This window comes from Mauremys reevesii, linkage group 22, assembly GCF_016161935.1.
Source record: "Mauremys reevesii isolate NIE-2019 linkage group 22, ASM1616193v1, whole genome shotgun sequence".
Taxonomy (NCBI): domain Eukaryota; kingdom Metazoa; phylum Chordata; order Testudines; family Geoemydidae; genus Mauremys; species Mauremys reevesii.
The window spans coordinates 23,230,717-23,248,998 of record NC_052644.1 but is presented as its reverse complement, the minus strand read 5'-3'; the positions used below and the strand labels follow the sequence as shown (position 1 = coordinate 23,248,998).

The window sequence follows — 18,282 nt, the reverse complement described above, 5'->3', positions numbered from 1 at the left end:
GGAGGGGGCTGGGAGCCAGGACTCCTGGGTTCTCTCTCTGGCTCTGGGAGGGGAGTGGGGTCTAGTGGTTAGAGCAGGGGGGGCTGGGAGCCAGGACTCCTGGGTTCTCTCCCCAGCTCTGGGAGGGCAGTGGGGCCTACTGGTTAGAGTGGGGGGGGGCGAGGGCTGGGAGCTCCCCAACACTGGAGATAAAACATCCCAGGGGCCTCCCGGGATTGCAGATCTTTGCTCTGACGGGCAAGGAGAGGAGCCGGGCCCCCCCAGCTCCCCGGGGGGGGGGGGGGTTGCAGGGCAGTGGAGGAAGGAGGCGGGGGCTGGCTCTGATCCGGTCTGTGCTGCTCAGTGCTCCGGGCCCTGGGGGCTGTTCTGGGCTGGGAGGGGGAACCTGGGAGGCTCCTTTCATAGACGGAGAGAAAGAGAGAAACCACTTTGCTAGAGGACTCGGAGCTCGCTCCATTTCCGAGCCACTGGGCTGGGGCTGGGGCGGGGGGGCTACCGGGATCGGGGGCGGGATATTGGACTGGCCGGGCCCGGGGGCCTGATGAATGGTGGTGGCTCCCGCCCGCCGCACATCACTTCACAAACACCAGCTGTTCGGGACGGGCACTCAGAGCGAAAAAAAGCAATTGCATTAATTCATCCCTTAAAGCAGGGAGAGCCGCCGCTCATCCGCCCGGGGGCCGCTGCCAGCCCCAGCCCCTAATCCGGGGAATCCATCGAACCGTCCTGCTGCCCCCCCCCACCCCAGCATCTATCTATCTATCCCCAGCCACCCCCCGTATCTATCTATCTATCCCCATCCACCTCCTCTATCTATCTATCTATCTATCTATCCCCATCCACCTCATCTATCTATCTATCTATCTATCTATCCCATCCACCTCCTCTATCTATCTATCTATCCCTATCCACCCCATCCATCATCTATCTATCTATCTATCCCCAGCCACCTCCTCTATCTATCTATCCTCAGCCACCCCCTCTATCTATCCATCCCCAGCCACCCCCTCTATCTATCTATCCCCATCCACCTCCTCTATCTATCTATCTATCTATCTATCTATCCATCCCCAGCCACCCCCTCTATCTATCTATCTATCTATCTATCCATCCCCATCCACCCCCCGTATCTATCTATCCCCACACACCTCCTCTATCTATCTATCTATCCCCAGCTACCCCCTCTATCTATCTATCTCCGCACAATCCCTCTCTATCAATCGATGAACATAACAACGGCCAGGCTGGGCCAGACCAAGGGTCCATCCAGCCCCGTGTCCTGTCCACTGCCAGTGGCCAATGCCGGGTGCCCCAGAGGGAATGAACAGAACAGGGAATCATCAAGTGACCCATCCCCTGTCGCCCATTCCCAGCTCCTGGCAGTCAGAGGCTGGTGACACCATCCCCGCCCAGCCTGGCTACTAGCCACCGATGGACGATCCTCCAGGAGCTTATCTAGGTTTTTTTTTTAACCCTGTTCTAGATAGAGGTGCATGTAGGGGAATAGATAGATCTGGCCCCATCGACTTCAATGGGGCTACGGCCCATTGACCCCAGCTGGGATCTGCCCCCATTGACCCCAGTGGAGCTACGGCCCATTGACCCCAGCTGGGATCTAACCCCATTGACCCCAATGGAGCTGCGGCCCATTGACCCCAGCTGGGATCTGCCCCATTGACTCCAGTGGAGCTACGGCCCATTGACCCCAGCTGGGATCTGGCCCCATTGACTCCAGTGGAGCTACGGCCCATTGACCCCAGCTGGGATCTGCCCCATTGACTCCAGTGGAGCTACGGCCCATTGACCCCAGCTGGGATCTGGCCCCATTGACTCCAGTGGAGCTATGGCCCATTGACCCCAGCTGGGATCTGCCCCATTGCCTCCAGTGGAGCTATGGCCCATTGACCCCAGCTGGGATCTGGCCCCATTGACTCCAGTGGAGCTACGGCCCATGGACCCCAGCTGGGATCTGCCCCATTGACCCCAGTGGAGCTACAGCCCATTGACCCCAGCTGGGATCTCCCCGTTGACTCCAATGGAGCTACAGCCCATTGACCCCAGCTGGGAGCCGCCCCATTGACCCCAGCTGGGATCCGGCCCCACTGATTTACCCAACACTCCAGTTTCCCTGCTGCTAACCCCACTCCTGGGCATCCCTCTAGCCCCCTGCCCCTCCCCCATCACCTCTCCCCTCCATCTTGCAATTAAATCATCCCTCTTAATTACAATCAAAGGCCGAGGGCTCTGCAGCCGCTGGTGGGGCCCGGCTTTGGCGCAGGCCGGCCTCTGGCAGGGATTTGGCTGTATTAGCAGGGGAAGGAGACAGCTGCCCGGCTGTGCCACCCGGGGGGGTCCGGATTAGGGGAGAGAGATGGGAATTAGGAGCAAGAGTAGAAGGGAAATGATCCCCTCCCCCCGCATCCTAATCACGGGCCTAATTCCAGCAGCCATTAGTCCTTATTAAACAGGATTGGCTGCTAAACCCCCGAGACATTTATATCTGCCCCCGGCTCGCTGCTCTGCCGGCTGTGCGGTGTCATCTGCACCGCGCCCGGCTCCGTCTCCCCCTCCAGCCCCACGCAGCCCGGCCTGCCTGCCTGCCTAGCTATCCATCCCCCCGATCTATCCCCACACACTCCCTCTATCTATCCCCCTCCGGCCCCACACAGCCCGGCCTGCCTGCCTGCCTGCCTAGCTATCCATCCCCCAGATCTATCCCCACACACTCCCTCTATCTATCCCCCTCCGGCCCCACGCAGCCCGGCCTGCCTGCCTGTCTAGCTATCCATCCCCCAGATCTATCCCCACACACTCCCTCTATCTATCCCCCTCCGGCCCCACGCAGCCCGGCCTGCCTGCCTGTCTGTCTAGCTATCCATCCCCCCGATCTATCCCCACACACTCCCTCTATCTATCCCCATCCACCCGCACGCAGCCTGGCCTGCCTGCCTGCCTAGCTATCCATCCCTCCCCGCATCTATCCCCACACACTCCCTCTATCTATCCCCATCCACCCGCACGCAGCCTGGCCTGCCTGCCTGCCTGTCTAGCTATCCATCCCCCCGATCTATCCCCACACACTCCCTCTATCTATCCCCATCCAGCCCCACACAGCCCGGCCTGCCTGCCTGTCTAGCTATCCATCCCCCCGATCTATCCCCACACACTCCCTCTATCTATCCCCCTCCAGCCCCACGCAGCCCGGCCTGCCTGCCTGCCTGTCTAGCTATCCATCCCCCCGATCTATCCCCACACACTCGCTCTATCTATCCCCATCCAGCCCCACGCAGCCCGGCCTGCCTGCCTGTCTAGCTATCCATCCCCCAGATCTATCCCCACACACTCCCTCTATCTATCCCCCTCCGGCCCCACACAGCCCGGCCTGCCTGCCTGTCTAGCTATCCATCCCCCCCATCTATCCCCACACACTCCCTCTATCTATCCCCATCCAGCCCCACACAGCCCGGCCTGCCTGCCTGTCTAGCTATCCATCCCCCCGATCTATCCCCACACACTCCCTCTATCTATCCCCATCCGGCCCCACGCAGCCCGGCCTGCCTGCCTATCTAGCTATCCATCCCCCCCGCATCTATCCTCACACACTCCCTCTATCTATCTATCCCCCTCCAGCCCCACGCAGCCCGGCCTGCCTGCCTGTCTAGCTATCCATCCCCCCGATCTATCCCCACACACTCCCTCTATCTATCCCCATCCAGCCCCACACAGCCCGGCCTGCCTGCCTGTCTAGCTATCTCCAGCCACCCCTTCTATCTATCTATTCCCACACACTCCCTCTATCTATCTATCCATCCATCCCCATCCACCCCCTCTATCTATCTATCCCATACACAACCCTCTGTCTTTCGCTCTCTCTCCATACACCCCCCTCTCGCTCCCTGGTACCAGGCTGATCGGCCCCTGGGTCCAGTCCAGGGTCCAGGGGGTGGGGAACCAGGCTGGCTGGGCCCCCGGGTCTGATCCGGGGCTGCAGGCAGGGGGCAGACGATGGTCCGTGGGCCCATCGGGCCATAGGAGTGGATGGACCACAGAGGCCTGGCCCCACTCACCCAGCCCATCATCCGTGTCATTCCCAGCCTCAGGGGACCCCCGGCCGGTTCAGTCTCGTCCTTCACTTCGCTATCTGACCCCTGACCCCCCCGATGGCTTTTAGGCCAGCCCAGCCCAGTCCTCCGCAGGGGTCTCTGTGCCAGGCCGGAGCCGCCGCGCACCCCCACCCAGATAATCTCCTCCATCTCCCGCCAGCATGGCCCAGGGGATTATAGCCCCATGCAGGCTGAAGGAGAAATCCCACTCAGCGTAATCCCGTTGCTCGTCCCCAGCCCTGCTGCCCTCGCTGAGGGGAAGCAGGGAGGCAATCAACCCAAGAATCATGACTCCCAGCCCCCCTGCTCCACCCACTAGTCCCCACTGCCCTCCCAGAGCTGGGAGAGAACCCAGGAGTCCTGGCTCCCAGTCCCCCCCCAGCTCTAACCACCCGACCCCACTCCCCTCCCAGATCTGAGGCGAGAACCCAGGAGTCCTGGCTCCCAGCCGCCCCTGCTCTAACCACCCGACCCCACTCCCCTCCCAGATCTGAGGCGAGAACCCAGGAGTCCTGGCTCCCAGCCTGATCTCTTGAGCTGGGATACGCCCCCCCTGCCACCGTTCTGGTTCATGTGGCCATGTCACAGTTCAGGGCAACTGCACCTGTATTTCCCCTCAGCAATTCACTCTTGGCTTCCAGCTCCAGGTCCCCGGCTAGTCCCTGCCCTGGGCCTGGGAAGGATGGGTGATGCCAGCGGTGCCAGGGCACCATCTACTGGTGAAAGCTGCAAACTGCTGCTCTGTGCTCCCTCTGGGGATGGGTGGCCAGTGCCACCCTTTCGGGACCCCCGGCGCTGGCCCACCTCCTCCAACGGGGTCCCACGAGCTTGGGGACCCCCCCATCCCGGGGACCTCCTCCCAGCCGGCCCCGAACCTCTCGCCTCTCCCGGACTAGCTCGGCGCTGCTCTCCCAGCCTGGGTCAGCCGGGAGACGGCAAATCCACCACTTCCCCATCCCCAGGCCCGGGGCCAACCGCCGAGACTATCAGCGTTAGGCCCGACACTGACTGCGGAGAGCTACAAGGGGGTCGCCTCAAACCAGGCCACATGACGGCGGATGAAACTCAAGGTTCAGAAGAGCCACGTCAAAATAATTCGAGGGGGTCAAAATTAGCCGCTGCCGCTGCTCGTGTCCCTGTCTCTCGCTGTGTGTCTGGGCAGCGCCCGGCGCGACGGGGCCCTGATCTCAGCTGGGGCAGGGCCTGTCTCTCGCTGTGTGTCTGGGCAGCACCCAGCGCGACGAGGCCCTGATCTCAGCTGGGGCAGGGCCTGTCTCTCGCTGTGTGTCTGGGCAGCACCCGGCGCGACGAGGCCCTGATCTCAGCTGGGGCAGGGCCTGTCTCTCGCTGTGTGTCTGGGCAGCGCCCGGCGCGACGGGGCCCTGATCTCAGCTGGGGCAGGGCCTGTCTCTGTCTGTGTGTCTGGGCAGCGCCCGGCGCGACGGGGCCCTGATCTCAGCTGGGGCAGGGCCTGTCTCTGTCTGTGTGTCTGGGCAGCGCCCGGCGCGACGGGGCCCTGATCTCAGCTGGGGCAGGGCCTGTCTCTGTCTGTGTGTCTGGGCAGCGCCCGGCGCGACGGGGCCCTGATCTCAGCTGGGGCAGGGCCTGTCTCTGTCTGTGTGTCTGGGCAGCGCCCGGCGCGACGGGGCCCTGATCTCAGCTGGGGCAGGGCCTGTCTCTGTCTGTGTGTCTGGGCAGCGCCCGGCGCGACGGGGCCCTGATCTCAGCTGGGGCAGGGCCTGTCTCTCGCTGTGTGTCTGGGCAGCGCCCGGCGCGACGGGGCCCTGATCTCAGCTGGGGCAGGGCCTGTCTCTCGCTGTGTGTCTGGGCAGCGCCCGGCGCGACGGGGCCCTGATCTCAGCTGGGGCAGGGACCGTCTCCCCCAGATCAGGTCAGCAGGGAGTTGGGGGGGCGCCTGCTGTCACCTCCTCAGTTCCTGCCTCGCACATTCGGTTTCGCCTTTTCTGCAGCTGCTGCGTCCCGCGAGGGCCGACCTGCCTTGGTCTCATTAGAGGGCGAACCCTCCCATCCCCTGATTCGCCCCCTCCCTGCGACCCGCCGCACCCCCATTTCCACTCCCTGCCCGGCCAGCCGCCATGGCCAGCCGCTGGATCAGGGCCTGCTTAAGAGCCCTCTAGGCTCTGGGTCCACCCCCCATGGCTGAGTCCCTCACAGTCTGGATCCTCCCACCGCCCTGGGAGGCAGGGTGAGGCCGTGACTGCTTCCCCCCTCCCCTTGGCTTGGGCAGATGGGGAAACTGAGGCAGGGACTGGCCAGAGGTCAGGGTGCCAGGGGAGGGCTGCGTTCACATTATCCTGGCCCGACCCCCTCAGTTATTCCTCCCCCAGCCCGCTGTCCTCCTTCGGCCCCCCCACTTCCTTCCTCCAGCCACGCCCCTCACAGCCCTGGCCCCGCCCCCGTTTTCCCCTGGGCGTTCTAACCCCTCCCCAGGTCCGCCCCCGCTTCCTCCTGGACGTTCTAACCCCGCCCCCGCTTCCTTCTGGGCGTTCTCACCCCGCCCCTTTCCCCGCCCTAGCTCTGCCCCATTTCCTCCTGAGCGTTCTGACCACGCCCCCTCTGCCATTGGTTTCCGGGTCGGTCGCTCTACGCATGGCTCGTGGGCCGTAAAGTGAGGCCGGGGGGGCGCGAGTGAGTTGGGGTCACGGCCGGGGGGGCTGGGCGGTCTCTGGGGGGAGCAGCAGCCGTGGGGGCTCGAGGATCGTGGGAGGAGGGGGCTGGCGGAGGGAGAGGTAGGTTGGGGGCGGTGTTGGGGGAAGGGCGGCAGGGGGTGGGGGTCTCGTGGGAGATGGGGGACTGGCGGAGGGAGAGAGGTGTAGGGCGGAGGGGGACGTCTGGGGGGGCATGAGATCAGGTGTGGGGACGTGTGGGACCTAGCGGCGGGGGCCGGGGATGCGGGAGGAAGGGGGAGTGGATGGGGCAGAGCTGAGGGTGCTGGAGCATGTGGGGCGGGGGGAGGACAGCAGAGCCCGTGGGATCGGGAGGGTCTGTAGGCTGGGGCATGTGGGGGACAGGGGATCTGGAGGGTGGGAAATATGGGGGGGCTGTAGGGATGGGGAATGGGGTGGAGGAGAGGTGAGATGTGGAGACAGGGACATGCAGGGGTGGGCTCTATGGGGGCTGCGGGGTGGGGAATGGGGTGAAGGGCTGTGGGGCATATGGGGCTGGAACATAGAGGGATGGGGGGGCTGTGGAGCTGGGCAATGGGGGGCGGCATGGAGGTCGGGGTGGCCTGAGGCTGGTTCTAACCCCTCCCTGTTGACAGGCGGCAGCACCCGGGATGCTGGAGGAGCCACAGGGGGCAGGCGAAGATGGAAGCCCCCCGGGGGCCGGGCAGGCGGCAGACGAGGATGGGAGCCCCCCGGGGGCCGGGCAGGAGGCAGACGAGGATGGGAGCCCCCCACCTGGTGCCCCCAACCCCACCCCGGGTAAGAAGATCGTGCCGGGCATCATCTACCTAGGGCACATCCCGCCCGGCTTCCGGGCCCGGCATGCCCGAAACCTGCTCAGCGTCTACGGGGAGGTCGGGCGCATCTTCCTGCAGCCCGAGGGTGAGTCTGTGGAGTGTGGGTGGGGGGCTGGGAAGGGGGCCGGGCTCTGGGGGGCGCTGTGCTGTGGGGAGCAGGGTTGGGGGCTGGGCAGGGGGTGCGCTCCCCTGGCAGGCAGGGCCGGGCACTTGAAGCGGCAGAGGGGGACGTCAGTCACACAGACATGCCCTGACCCTTTGCAGTCACTAAATCTCCCTCGCTGGTTGTCACCCAATATTTGGGGCGCGAACCCAGACGTCCTGGCAAAATCCCGTCTTCAGCTGGAATCGGTGGCTCCGGTTGCACATCGGGCTCCCCTTCACTTCCTGGCTGAAAATATATTGCGGCGTTATGTGCGGCTGTTCCCCAACCGCCCCGCCCCAGAGGTGGCTGCATCCCGCGCCGGGCGGGCCTGTGGCTGGAAGGGGCTTGCGGGGGGTATGGCAGGGGCTGATCTCTCCGTCCCCCCAGAGCGGTTCGTCCAGAAGAGGAAGAAGAAAGCTGGCGCCAGGGCCAAGAACTACACGGAGGGCTGGGTGGAGTTCAGGGACAAGCGTATGGCGAAGCTCGTGGCCGCCAGTCTGCACAACACGCCCATGAGCACCCGCCGGCGCAGCCGCTTCCGCTACGACCTGTGGAACATGAAGGTACCGGCTCTGGGAGGGGAGTGGGGTCTGGTGCTTAGAGCGGGTGGGGGGGGGTGGTGCCAGGCTGGAAGCCAGGACTCCTGGGTTCTCTCCCTGGCTCTGGGAGGGGAGTGGGGTCTGGTGGTGAGAGAAAAGGCGGGCTGGGAGCCAGGACTCCTGGGTTCTCTCCCTGGCTCTGGGAGGGGAGTGGGGTCTGGTGCTTAGAGTGGGGTGGGGGGGAGGGGGGTGCCAGGCTGGGAGCCAGGACTCCTGGGTTCTCTCCCCGGCTCTGGGAGGGGGGTGGTGTCTAGTGGTTAGAGCACAGGGGGGTTGGGAGCCAGGACTCCTGGGTTCTCTCCCTGGCTCTGGGTGGGGAGCGGGGTCCAGCCGGTCAGAGGCAGTGACGTGTCCGTCCGTCCCCGCAGTACCTGCACCGGTTCAAGTGGCCGCACCTGAGCGAGCGCCTGGCCTACGAGCGGCAGGTCCGGCAGCAGCGCCTGCGGGTCGAGATCTCTCAGGCCAAGCGCGAGACTAACTTCTACCTGCAGAGCGTGGAGACCAGCCAGCGCTTCGCCCGCCGGGCCGCCGCCGCCCCCGCCCCCGCCGAGGAGAAGAGCTGGGGCTTCGTCCAGCGCCCCACGGAGGAGGAGATCCAGCAGCGCAAGGCGGGCGCGGGCGGGCGCCGGCTCCGTGGGCAGCTGGCCAAGGCCCAGGAGATCCAGCTGAAATCCCAGACCAGCCGCTCCTTGCTGGCCAAGATCTTCAACACCGCGGCTGCTGCCTCGGAGGAGGCACCGGGGGGCCCGGTTCTGTAGTGAGAACCCCCGGCGCTGGGGGGCGCTGTGCTGTGGGCAGGGGGCGCTCTCCCCTGGCAGTCAGGGCTGGACGCTGGGGGGTGCCGTGCTGTGGGGAGTGGGCAGGGGGTGCTCTCCCCTGGCAGTCAGGGCTGGACGCTGGGGGGTGCCGTGCTGTGCTGTGGGCAGGGGGCGCTCTCCCCTGGCAGTCAGGGCTGGACACTGGGGGGTGCCGTGCTGTGGGGAGTGGGCAGGGGGCGCTCTCCCCTGGCAGTCAGGGCTGGACACTGGGGGGCGCCGTGCTGTAGGAAATGGAGTCGGGGGCTTTTGGGTTCTCTCCCTGGCCCTGGGAGGGGAGTGAGGGCTGGTGGTTAGAGCAGGGGAGCCTGGGAGCCAGGACTCCTGTCAGTTCCCATCCAGCGTGGCAGAGAGTTGGGGTTTCGGGGAGCTGGCCGGGGCTCTGGTTTCCTGGCCTGGGGGTACCAGCGTGGGAGCCGGGGTGGGGGAGGTGGATCTGAACCGGGCAGCAGGACTCAACCTGGGGTGGGGGGGAGCCCAGATTTATTTACACCCTGGGCAGGCTGCAGGTTGGCTGCCCCATCCGATCACCCCCAGCCCACTTCACCCGCCCCCCGTCTGCCCCTCGGCTCTGGGCCGACGGGAGTTTGCCCCCCAGCAGCTGCTGATTCCTTAGCCCCGGTGGCAGGGCTCTGAAGACCAGTCGCTGCCTCGCTTCACCCCAGCGTGTCGGTTCCTCCCTTCCGCCCTGCCATGGCCGCGCTCGGCCGCCGGGTTCCCGTGGGGGCGCTCGGCCCGTCGGGCCGGGCTTGATCCCGGCTCCTCGTCTGTCCCGAAGACGAGCCCCTGACTTGCAAACGAAAAGCCCCTTGGTCGCCCGCGGGGCCGGCCTGGTCGCCCGGTTCGCCGGCCCCTGGCCCCGTCCGTTTGATGCCAGCTGTGACCCGGGGGCTCGCCGGTGCCTCCAGCTGAGTGTGATTAAAAAACCCAAGTGGCTGAAAACAAAGGTGGCGACCGTTGAGTTTATTCCAAAGTGGCCAACTGCTCGGCCTGCAAACGGGGCCGGGGCCTCGGCGTCCCTGGGGCCTCGGCGTCCCCCGGCGGGTTTCCAGCAGGGGCGCGTCTCTAACACCTTCACCGATGAGCCGGGCCGGCCTCTGTGCTGGCACAGGGTGTTCCCAGCCGTTCGGCCTCCGCTGAGCTGGGCTGGGGCTCGCGGCGCCCGGCGAGATAACAGCCAGGGACGCTCCCCTCTGCCGGGCCGGGGGCTGCGGGGTGGGAGCCAGGGGCTAGCAGGGGACCCTGCGATATGAGGCCTGGTCGGAAAGGGCTGGCGGGAGGCCTCCGGTCAGGCCCTGCCGCGTGTTCGCTGCCTGGGACGTGAACTTGGCGAGACCGGGGGGTTGCAAAACCACAAACGCTCCTACGAGGGGCCAGGCACCGGCCGCTCGTGTAAACCCCCCCCCCCCCGAGGGATCGTGCCAGGACCCCCCCGCTACCGAGCTACGGTGCGGACGCCCTCTGCACCCTCGGAGAGATAAGCTCTGGGGGACGGGGGCGGATGAGATGTTTGGAGCAACCCGACCGTACAAGGCACAGGGTGGTGATTGACCCCGGCAGTGGGGCAGCAGGTAACTTGTTCGTGTCAGGGTCGCCGAGGGGGAGGGGGCGTCTGGCTGGCCGTGGGGGGGGGGGGGGAAGGAAAGTCACTAGCTGGTCCATTGTCGGGGGCCTGGCGTGTCTGAGTGTCCCTGTTAGGGGGCTCTCTGACCGTGCCAGTCCAGCTGCCTGGGCCCCTTCCCCGCTGAACCAGCTGGTGGTCCACGTGGGCGGCTGTCTGCGCAGAGCCGGTGCAGCGCCCGCGGAGAACATGCACACAGCTGACAAGGGCCGGGGAATGGGGCCGGTCCCCTCTGGGGGGCACCGGCTCCCACCCAACACAGGGCAGGGACTGGCTGGCTTGGGGGGCAGGGAATGGGGCAGGGGCCTGGCCCCTCTGGGGGGCGCCAGCTCCCATCCGGGACAGGGGCCACCACCTCCACAGCGCCCACCCCCCAGGCTGAAGGCTCCCCTGGCTCTTGTCTCTGGCCCAGGGCCTATCTTGCACCTGGATTTTTATTGACGGCAGCTCCCCAGCTGCGCCGGCCCCGTCCCTCCAGAGCAGCCCGATCTCTGCTGTTCTAACCCCCGGGGGGCGCAGCAGAGCTCCCGGCCTTCACCCGGACAGGGCGCAGGGGCGTACGGCCCCCGTCTTGCCCCCGGGCTGGCATCCACCCCCCCATCTGGCTCTGCACCAGCACCGCTCTGCCGCGTTCCCGAATTCTGGCACCGACGGTGAAGTTGGACCTGGCTTGGCCTCGCCGCGGGAGCTCCCGGAGAGGCGCTGGGGCCTGGCGGCTCAGTCCCGGAGTCATGCCCCCCCCCCCCGGCACAGCATCACCCCTTGGGGGTCCGGCACGGGAGTGGGGGTTGCGCCTTGGCAGTGGGTTAGCAGCGGCGCGGCAGGATCCTGGGGACCCCGGCTGCTCTTTGCTCTCTCTCCCCGGCTCCCTGCGGCCCTGATCTGATCCCTCATCGAGCCCCTTTGCCGTGTGCTCTGGGGCTCTGCCCAGGGGCCTTGGGTGGGTTCGTGCAGCGCCTGGCGCGACGGGGCCCAGATCTCCCCCGATGCTGTTCCTTCCTCCCAGCCCAGCGTGCCAGTCTCGGCAATGGCACAGGGTGTCCTGTAAACACGGCACCAGGCGCTCGGACTCCGATTAGCTGGGCCGGGGCTTGCGGTGCCTGGAGGAGATAAGAGCCTGTTTGCGTTGACTGGAGAACGGCCAGGAAAGCTCTCACCTGCCGGGATGGGGCTGTGGTGGGGGGGCAGGACCCCCTCTGCTTCTCCCCAGCAATGGCTGCTTCTGTGCAGGCAGCAGAGCCCCCTTTCCAGCAGCCTCACCCCCTTTTTTAATCCATCCCTGCAGCCCCTCTCTCTGGGGAAACTGAGGCTCAGAGCATGTGTCCAGCTCCGGGAGGGCGGATGGGGGACCCAGCTTGCGAGTCCGAGAAAGGAGGTGGCATATTCTGGATAGAACCCAGGAGTCCTGGCTCCCTCCTATGTTCTAACCACAAGACCCCACTTGCCTCCCAGAGCCATGGATAGAACCCAGGAGTCCTGGCTCCCAGCCCCCCTGCTCTAACCCACCAGACCCCATTCCCCTCCCAGAGCTGGGGAGAGAACCCAGGAGTCCTGGCTCCCAGCCTCCCTGGTCTAACCCACCAGCCCCCACTCCCTTCCCAGAGCTGGGAGAGAACCCAGGAGTCCTGGCTCCCGGCCATACCCGAGATGCCCTTGTTCTCGGCGCTGGGGGGGCGGGGGGGGGTGACCTTGGCCAGGGGCGTGGGCAGCGCCTGGGGCTAGATAAAGCCGGGGCGGCCGGTGCCCCGTCCCCACTGCCCAGCTCTGCTGCCCCTCGCCCTGCGGAGATGAAGGCTCTTGCGCTGCTCGCCCTGCTGGGCTGCCTGGTGCCGGGCGGCCTAGGCATGTACTACTCCCGCTGCCAGCTGGCCCAGACGCTGCAGCAGCTGGGCCTGGACGGCTACATGGGCTACAGCCTGGCCAACTGTGAGTGACCCCCAGCCCCCGGCTCCTCCGCTCCGGCCCGGCCCGTGCCGCCTCCCACTGCCCCGGGGGCTGCAGCATCTCTGTGCAGCTCCGCAGCGGTAGGGTTCTCATGGGATTCGGGGGGGGGGGGAGATTATTTAGCGACAGGAAACTCTGATTGTCACCCGGTGACCTTTGAGAACCAGCAAAACGAGGCCCGGCAGACACCGGCGTTTAGGGGTTTTATACTGTCGCCGGGTCCGAGCACTGGGTCTCCTGAAGCCTCTTTTCCCTGATTTTTAAAAAACCCATTTACATCTGCACAGTTGTGCAAAATTAAGGGTTTTAAGCACCCCCCCCAACATGTTGATCCATTTAAATGTTCCCAGTTGCATTAAATTCTGGGTTTTAAGCCTTTTCTCTCGCTCGGTATCAGAGGGGGAGGCCGTGTGCGTCTGGATCTGTAAAAGCAGCAACGAGTCCTGTGGCACCTCATAGACTAACAGACGTATCGGAGCAGGGGCTTTCGGGGGTGCAGACGCATCCGACGCAGGGGTGTTCACCCCCGAAAGCTGCTGCTCCAGAACATCTGTTAGTCTATGAGGTGCCACAGGACTCGCTGCTGCTTTGTCTCGCTCTGTCCATTTAAATGTTGATAGTTGTGCAAAACTGTGTGTTAAGAATTGTTCCTCCGCTTAGATATTCACAGCTGCACAGACCTGGGGGGTGTCGCATTTTTTTCCCCATTTGTAGCCGTTTCAATGTTCACAGTTGCACAAAATTGTTTCAAGCGTTTTTTGGCCGTTTGTCCACTGACGTTTTCCCAGCTGCTCGAAATGGCGCGTTTGACGCATTTTGGGGGTCCCACTTGTATCCATTTAAATTTTCACTGTCGCACCCAATTGTCCCCGTGATGGGGTTTCACCGTTGCGTTTCCGTTTAGATCGATTGAAATCGTCAGAGTGGCGGGAAGTCGTAGGGCTGGTTGAGGTGGGGGTGGCCACATGAGAATTATTTTACGACACTAGACGCTGCCAGTCGACAAGTTTAAAGCGTCATAGCCGTTAAACCGCAAACGGTCGCCCTCCCGTGTCAAAAGCTCCTCTGTCCGCAGGCCGTAGGGTGACCAGACATCCTGATTTTACAGGGACAATCCCGATATCTGGGGCTTTTCCTTATATAGGCTCCGATTACCCCCCACCCACTTCCCAATTTTTCACACTTGCTGCATAAGGGGACCAGACAGCAAGTGTGAAAAATCAGGATGGGGGGTGGTGGGTAATAGGAGCCTATATAAGAAAAAGACCCAAAAATCAGGACTGTCCCTATAAGATCGGGACATCTGGTCACCCTACCCTAGCAGGCCGCATGCTCCTGACTTTGCTTTTGTTAGCACGGCTGGAAATATTTCGGCCTCACTTTGCGAGTCTCCGGTGAAAATGGCATTTACCGGCATTTACCGCATTTTCCTGCGAGCCGAGTTTTTTCCATCCTGGGCCCCAGTCTTGGAGCAGAGCCGGTCGCCACGTCCGCCGTCTGTCAGATCCCAGCCCGCACAGCTGGGCACGAGGTGCCCTGATTTCGGAGCGACCCACCTTGCTCAAAGGGCACCAGGCGGAGACTGGCTCTGCTTGCCACAGCGCCCTCTATAAATACCCCGCCGTGCTGACAACAAGCAGCACGTCTTCCAAGCTCGCCCGCCGGGGTGTGTCACAGCGCCACCTGCTGACCCTTCCCCGCCATAACAAGCTGAGCTCCCTCTCTCTGACTCAGGGGTCTGCATGGCCGCGCACGAGAGCAGCTACAACACCCAGGCCACCAACTACAACAGCTGGGACGGCAGCACCGACTTCGGCATCTTCCAGATCAACAGCCGCTACTGGTGCCAGAACGGGGACGAGTACAGCTCCAACATCTGCCAAATTCCCTGCAGCGGTGAGGCCGGGGGAGAGAGCCTCTCTCTTGGAGGGAGCCTTGTCGGGCTGTTCCCCAGCTGTCCCGCCCCAGAGGTGGCTGCGTCTCAGCCAACCCCATGCAGTGTTATGCACGGCTGTTCCCCAGATCCCCCCCCAGATGTGGCTGCCTCTCAGCCATCCCCATGCAGTGTTATGCGCAGCTGTTCCCCAACTTCCCCGCCCCAGAGGTGGCTGCATCTCAGCCATCCCCATGCAGTGTTATGCGCAGCTGTTCCCCAGCTTCCCTTCCCCAGAGGTGGCTGCATCTCAGCCAACCCCATGTGGCGTTATGCGCGGCTGTTCCCCAGATGCCCCCCCAGATGTGGCTGCATCTCAGTGCATGTATTTCATTTGGCTAGTCTGAGATCCGTACAGGTGGAAATGTCACCTGTGTGATAAATGGGGTGGGTGGGTTTGGGGTGGGAGGGATCAAGGGGGGAACAGGGAACCCCCCTGCTCTGCTCCCCCCCACACACCCATCCTCCTTCTCCTCCCCCCCCCCCCCCAGACTTGCTGAGCAACAACCTCTCAGCGGACGTTGAATGCGCGAAGATCATTGCCCAGGACTCCAACGGCATGAGCGCCTGGTAAGTGGGGGCTGCCTGGGGGGCGCGAGGGGGGGACATGGGGAGACCCTGGAGTCTTGTGTAGAAGCGAATCTCGGCTTTTTTGAAAGCTGGAAATCTGGAAACCGTGAGCTGAGCGTCACCCGACAGGCTCTGACCCCAGATCCGCCCCGACACCCGTGAGCAAAGAGCCCAAACAATCCCCAGCTGCGTCTCGGCAGAGACACCTCCCCCGCCCCAGATGTGCGTGAGAAAACAGCTGGTTCAAACCCCCCCCCCCCACAGACACTCGCACACACCAGGAAACGAAGAAAAGGACCCGAAAATGAAGCACTGTAAGAAAAGTACCCCCAAAACCACATGATTTTTCTGCAAATCTTATGAGTGTTTATTTTTGCTGATCTCAGGATTTTCTGCTAATTTCATGAATGTTTATTTTTGTTGCTAATCTCACGATTTTCCTGTAAATCTCTTGAAGTCTTTTTTTTTTGTGCTAATCTCATAATTTTTCTGAAAATCTCACATCTTTTTTTGTGTCTCTCAGTTTTTCCATTATTCTTTTTTATTTTCTTTTGCTAATCTCATGAATTTTGTTTGCAAACCTCATCAGTTTATTTTGCTCATTTCACGATTTTTCTGCATAACGATGGTGGTTTGGGTTTATTTATTACTTATTTTGCTTAGCATGATTTTTTGGTGACTCTGGTGGTTTGTTTGCAAACCTCAAGCTGTTTTGTTTGTTTTTTTGGTGCAGGTTTTTGCTAATCTCCTGATTTTTGCCAGCCTGACTAGATGTCTGTGGGCTGGGCCCTGCTCCATAATGGGCAGTGTGACTAGGAGCTAATTTCTCAGCTCCTTATCTGGCTTAACCATTTTCCTTCAGCCCAGCCCCCCAGGAGATGGGGGTGCAAGCGCCCCCATTTCACAGGAGAGGAAACCGAGGCACAGAGCAGCAGAGTCTGTGGCAGAATAACCAGGGTCTCGCCTGCCCAAGGCCGGAGCCTGTAACCCCTCGGGTGTGTTTTATGAGGCACGTTGGCTCGGTAGCCGCTGATTCTTTTTCTCTCCTCCACCAGGGTGGCCTGGACGTCGTACTGCCAAGGCCAGGATCTGTGGCAGTACGTAGAAGGATGCGGCGTGTGAGAGCTGCCCCGGGATCGGGCTCCGTCCCGCCCCCGAGTTCTCCGGACCCCGTCTTGCCGCCTTCCCTCAGACCTTTCCAAATGGAATCACCCCCCGAATCCGAGACCCAGCGTTCAGCTGCTCAGCCTCCTGGACCATCGCACCAGGGGAAATGGGGGTAGTGGGATAGAGCGGGGGGGGGGGAGAGGGCTGGGAACCGGGATTATGGGAGGGAAGTGGGGTCTAGGCATTAGAGTAGGTTGGGAGCCAGGACTCCTGGGTTCTCTCCCTGGCTCTGCTCAGTCAGGGTAGTGAGGACAATCTTGCCCCTTCACACAGATTTGGGGAGGGGTAGAACTGGTGGGAGGTTTTCAGGTGGGTGCAGCGTGGGAGCTCAGAGGGTGCCCTCTCCTCACGTCCGTCTGGGCTGATTTTCCAGTTGATTTGATTGTGTTACTTTGGGTTCTTTTCCTATTAAAGTAGATTCCTCAGCCTCAACCGATGCCTTTGTTCATTCTTTTGATAACCCACAACATTTGTCAATGGCCTGACATTGAAATGCAGCCACCTCTGGGGCGGGCAGCTGGTAACAGCCACACATAACGCTGCGTGGGGATGGCTCACCCAGCACTGAGATGCAGCCACCTCTGGGGTGGGGCAGATGGAGAACAAGCACACACAACACCTGACCCCATGAGTGCTGTGAACCCCGTCCGTCCCCCTGGGCCCTGGGGCTGCGTCTCATCTGGGGAAAGGCCCCGGAGCCGGCAGGTGGGGAGCTGTTCCCTGGGCAGGAAATAACTGTCCTGAGCCTTAAATCAGCTGCCAGCGTCACTACATTATCCAGCCCCATATTCCCCCTCCATCCCTCCATATGCACCCATCCATCCCGGTACACACCTCTCCACTCGTCCAGCCCCACCCCCATCCATCGCTCCCAGCATCCCCCCGGCATCTCCATACGCACCCATCCATCCCGGTACAGACCTCTCCATCCGTCCATCCCCATCCCCATCCATCGCTCCCAGCATCCCCCCAGATCTCCATACGCACCCATCCATCCTGGTACACACCTCTCCATCCGTCCATCCACCCGCCCATTCCCCATCCATCGCTCCCAGCATCCCCCCAGCATCTCCATATGCACCCATCCATCCCAGTACACACCTGTCCATCCACCCACCCACCCATCCCCCATCCATCGCTCCGAGCATCCCCCCGGCATCTCCATACACACCCATCCATGCTCCCACTCCTCCACCGATCTCTGCATTCCTCCATCCAGCTGTCCCTCCCCACACTCCTGCATCTATCCATCTATCCTCATAAACACCTATTCACCCATCCATATACCCCCTTATTTATCTATCTAGCTCTGTGTAAACGCAAAAGCTTCTCTCTCTCACCAACAGAAGTTGGTCCAACAAAAGACATCACCTGCCCCGCCCCCGCCGCCTTGTCTCTCTAATAAGACGGGTCAATGCAATTGTTATCAGCCATGCTGCTGTGTTTGAAGGGAGAGACCCTGTGCTGATGGACTGGTTGGGTCAGTGTAATTACAGCCTCATGTTCTTTCGAAAGTGTCATTCAAAATTGGGAAAAAAAAACCAAACCCAAGTCACTTAAAACTTTCTTACTTTAAAAGCAAAGGATTTTTTTTAAATATAGAAAAGGTTTGGAAGCCAACAAGGGTGTGCTACAAATTTCCATATTAAAAAGAGTGTTTTATTTGACCAACCTTTTTTTTTCTTGGAAAAATTCCAGCCGTCTGTGGGGGTTTCCGACACCAGGGCGGCCAGGCACAACGCAAGAAGGTGCAACCGTAACGCTAGTATGAATTGCTCCCAGGCAGGCGTGGGAAGCTGTGACGGGTTGGATCACAGAACCCCCCCTTTGGAGCTGCCACCTGATGAGCTGAGACTATCTCTGAGCCTGTTTCCCTGCCAGCTTGGGACTTCAGTGCCCTG

The 18,282-nt window shown here is 62.3% G+C and overlaps 2 protein-coding genes across 4 annotated transcripts; both read left to right on the top strand.

The window, feature by feature from the left end:
• The first annotated feature begins 6,609 nt into the window (after positions 1 to 6,609).
• ABT1 (activator of basal transcription 1) lies at positions 6,610 to 10,092 on the top strand. Of its 2 annotated transcripts, none has more exons than XM_039510454.1 (4): positions 6,610 to 6,732; positions 7,387 to 7,672; positions 8,120 to 8,295; positions 8,700 to 10,092. In XM_039510454.1, the coding sequence occupies exons 2-4, from the start codon at positions 7,402 to 7,404 to the stop codon at positions 9,087 to 9,089; spliced, it is 837 nt and encodes a 278-aa protein (XP_039366388.1). In that variant the 5' UTR covers positions 6,610 to 6,732; positions 7,387 to 7,401; the 3' UTR covers positions 9,090 to 10,092. The 2 variants fall into 2 exon arrangements, with proteins under 2 accessions (XP_039366388.1, XP_039366387.1); XM_039510453.1 differs by having other exon boundaries at positions 6,624 to 6,752.
• A 138-nt stretch (positions 10,093 to 10,230) lies between these two features.
• LOC120388559 (lysozyme C-like) lies at positions 10,231 to 16,486 on the top strand. 2 transcript variants are annotated; one of them, XM_039510468.1, is made up of 4 exons: positions 10,231 to 10,717; positions 14,446 to 14,607; positions 15,136 to 15,214; positions 16,270 to 16,486. In XM_039510468.1, exons 1-4 carry the CDS (start codon positions 10,648 to 10,650, stop codon positions 16,334 to 16,336), a joined length of 378 nt encoding a protein of 125 aa, XP_039366402.1. In that variant the 5' UTR covers positions 10,231 to 10,647; the 3' UTR covers positions 16,337 to 16,486. The 2 variants fall into 2 exon arrangements, with proteins under 2 accessions (XP_039366402.1, XP_039366401.1); XM_039510467.1 differs by lacking the exon at positions 10,231 to 10,717 and adding an exon at positions 12,531 to 12,693.
• Positions 16,487 to 18,282: the final 1,796 nt, after the last annotated feature.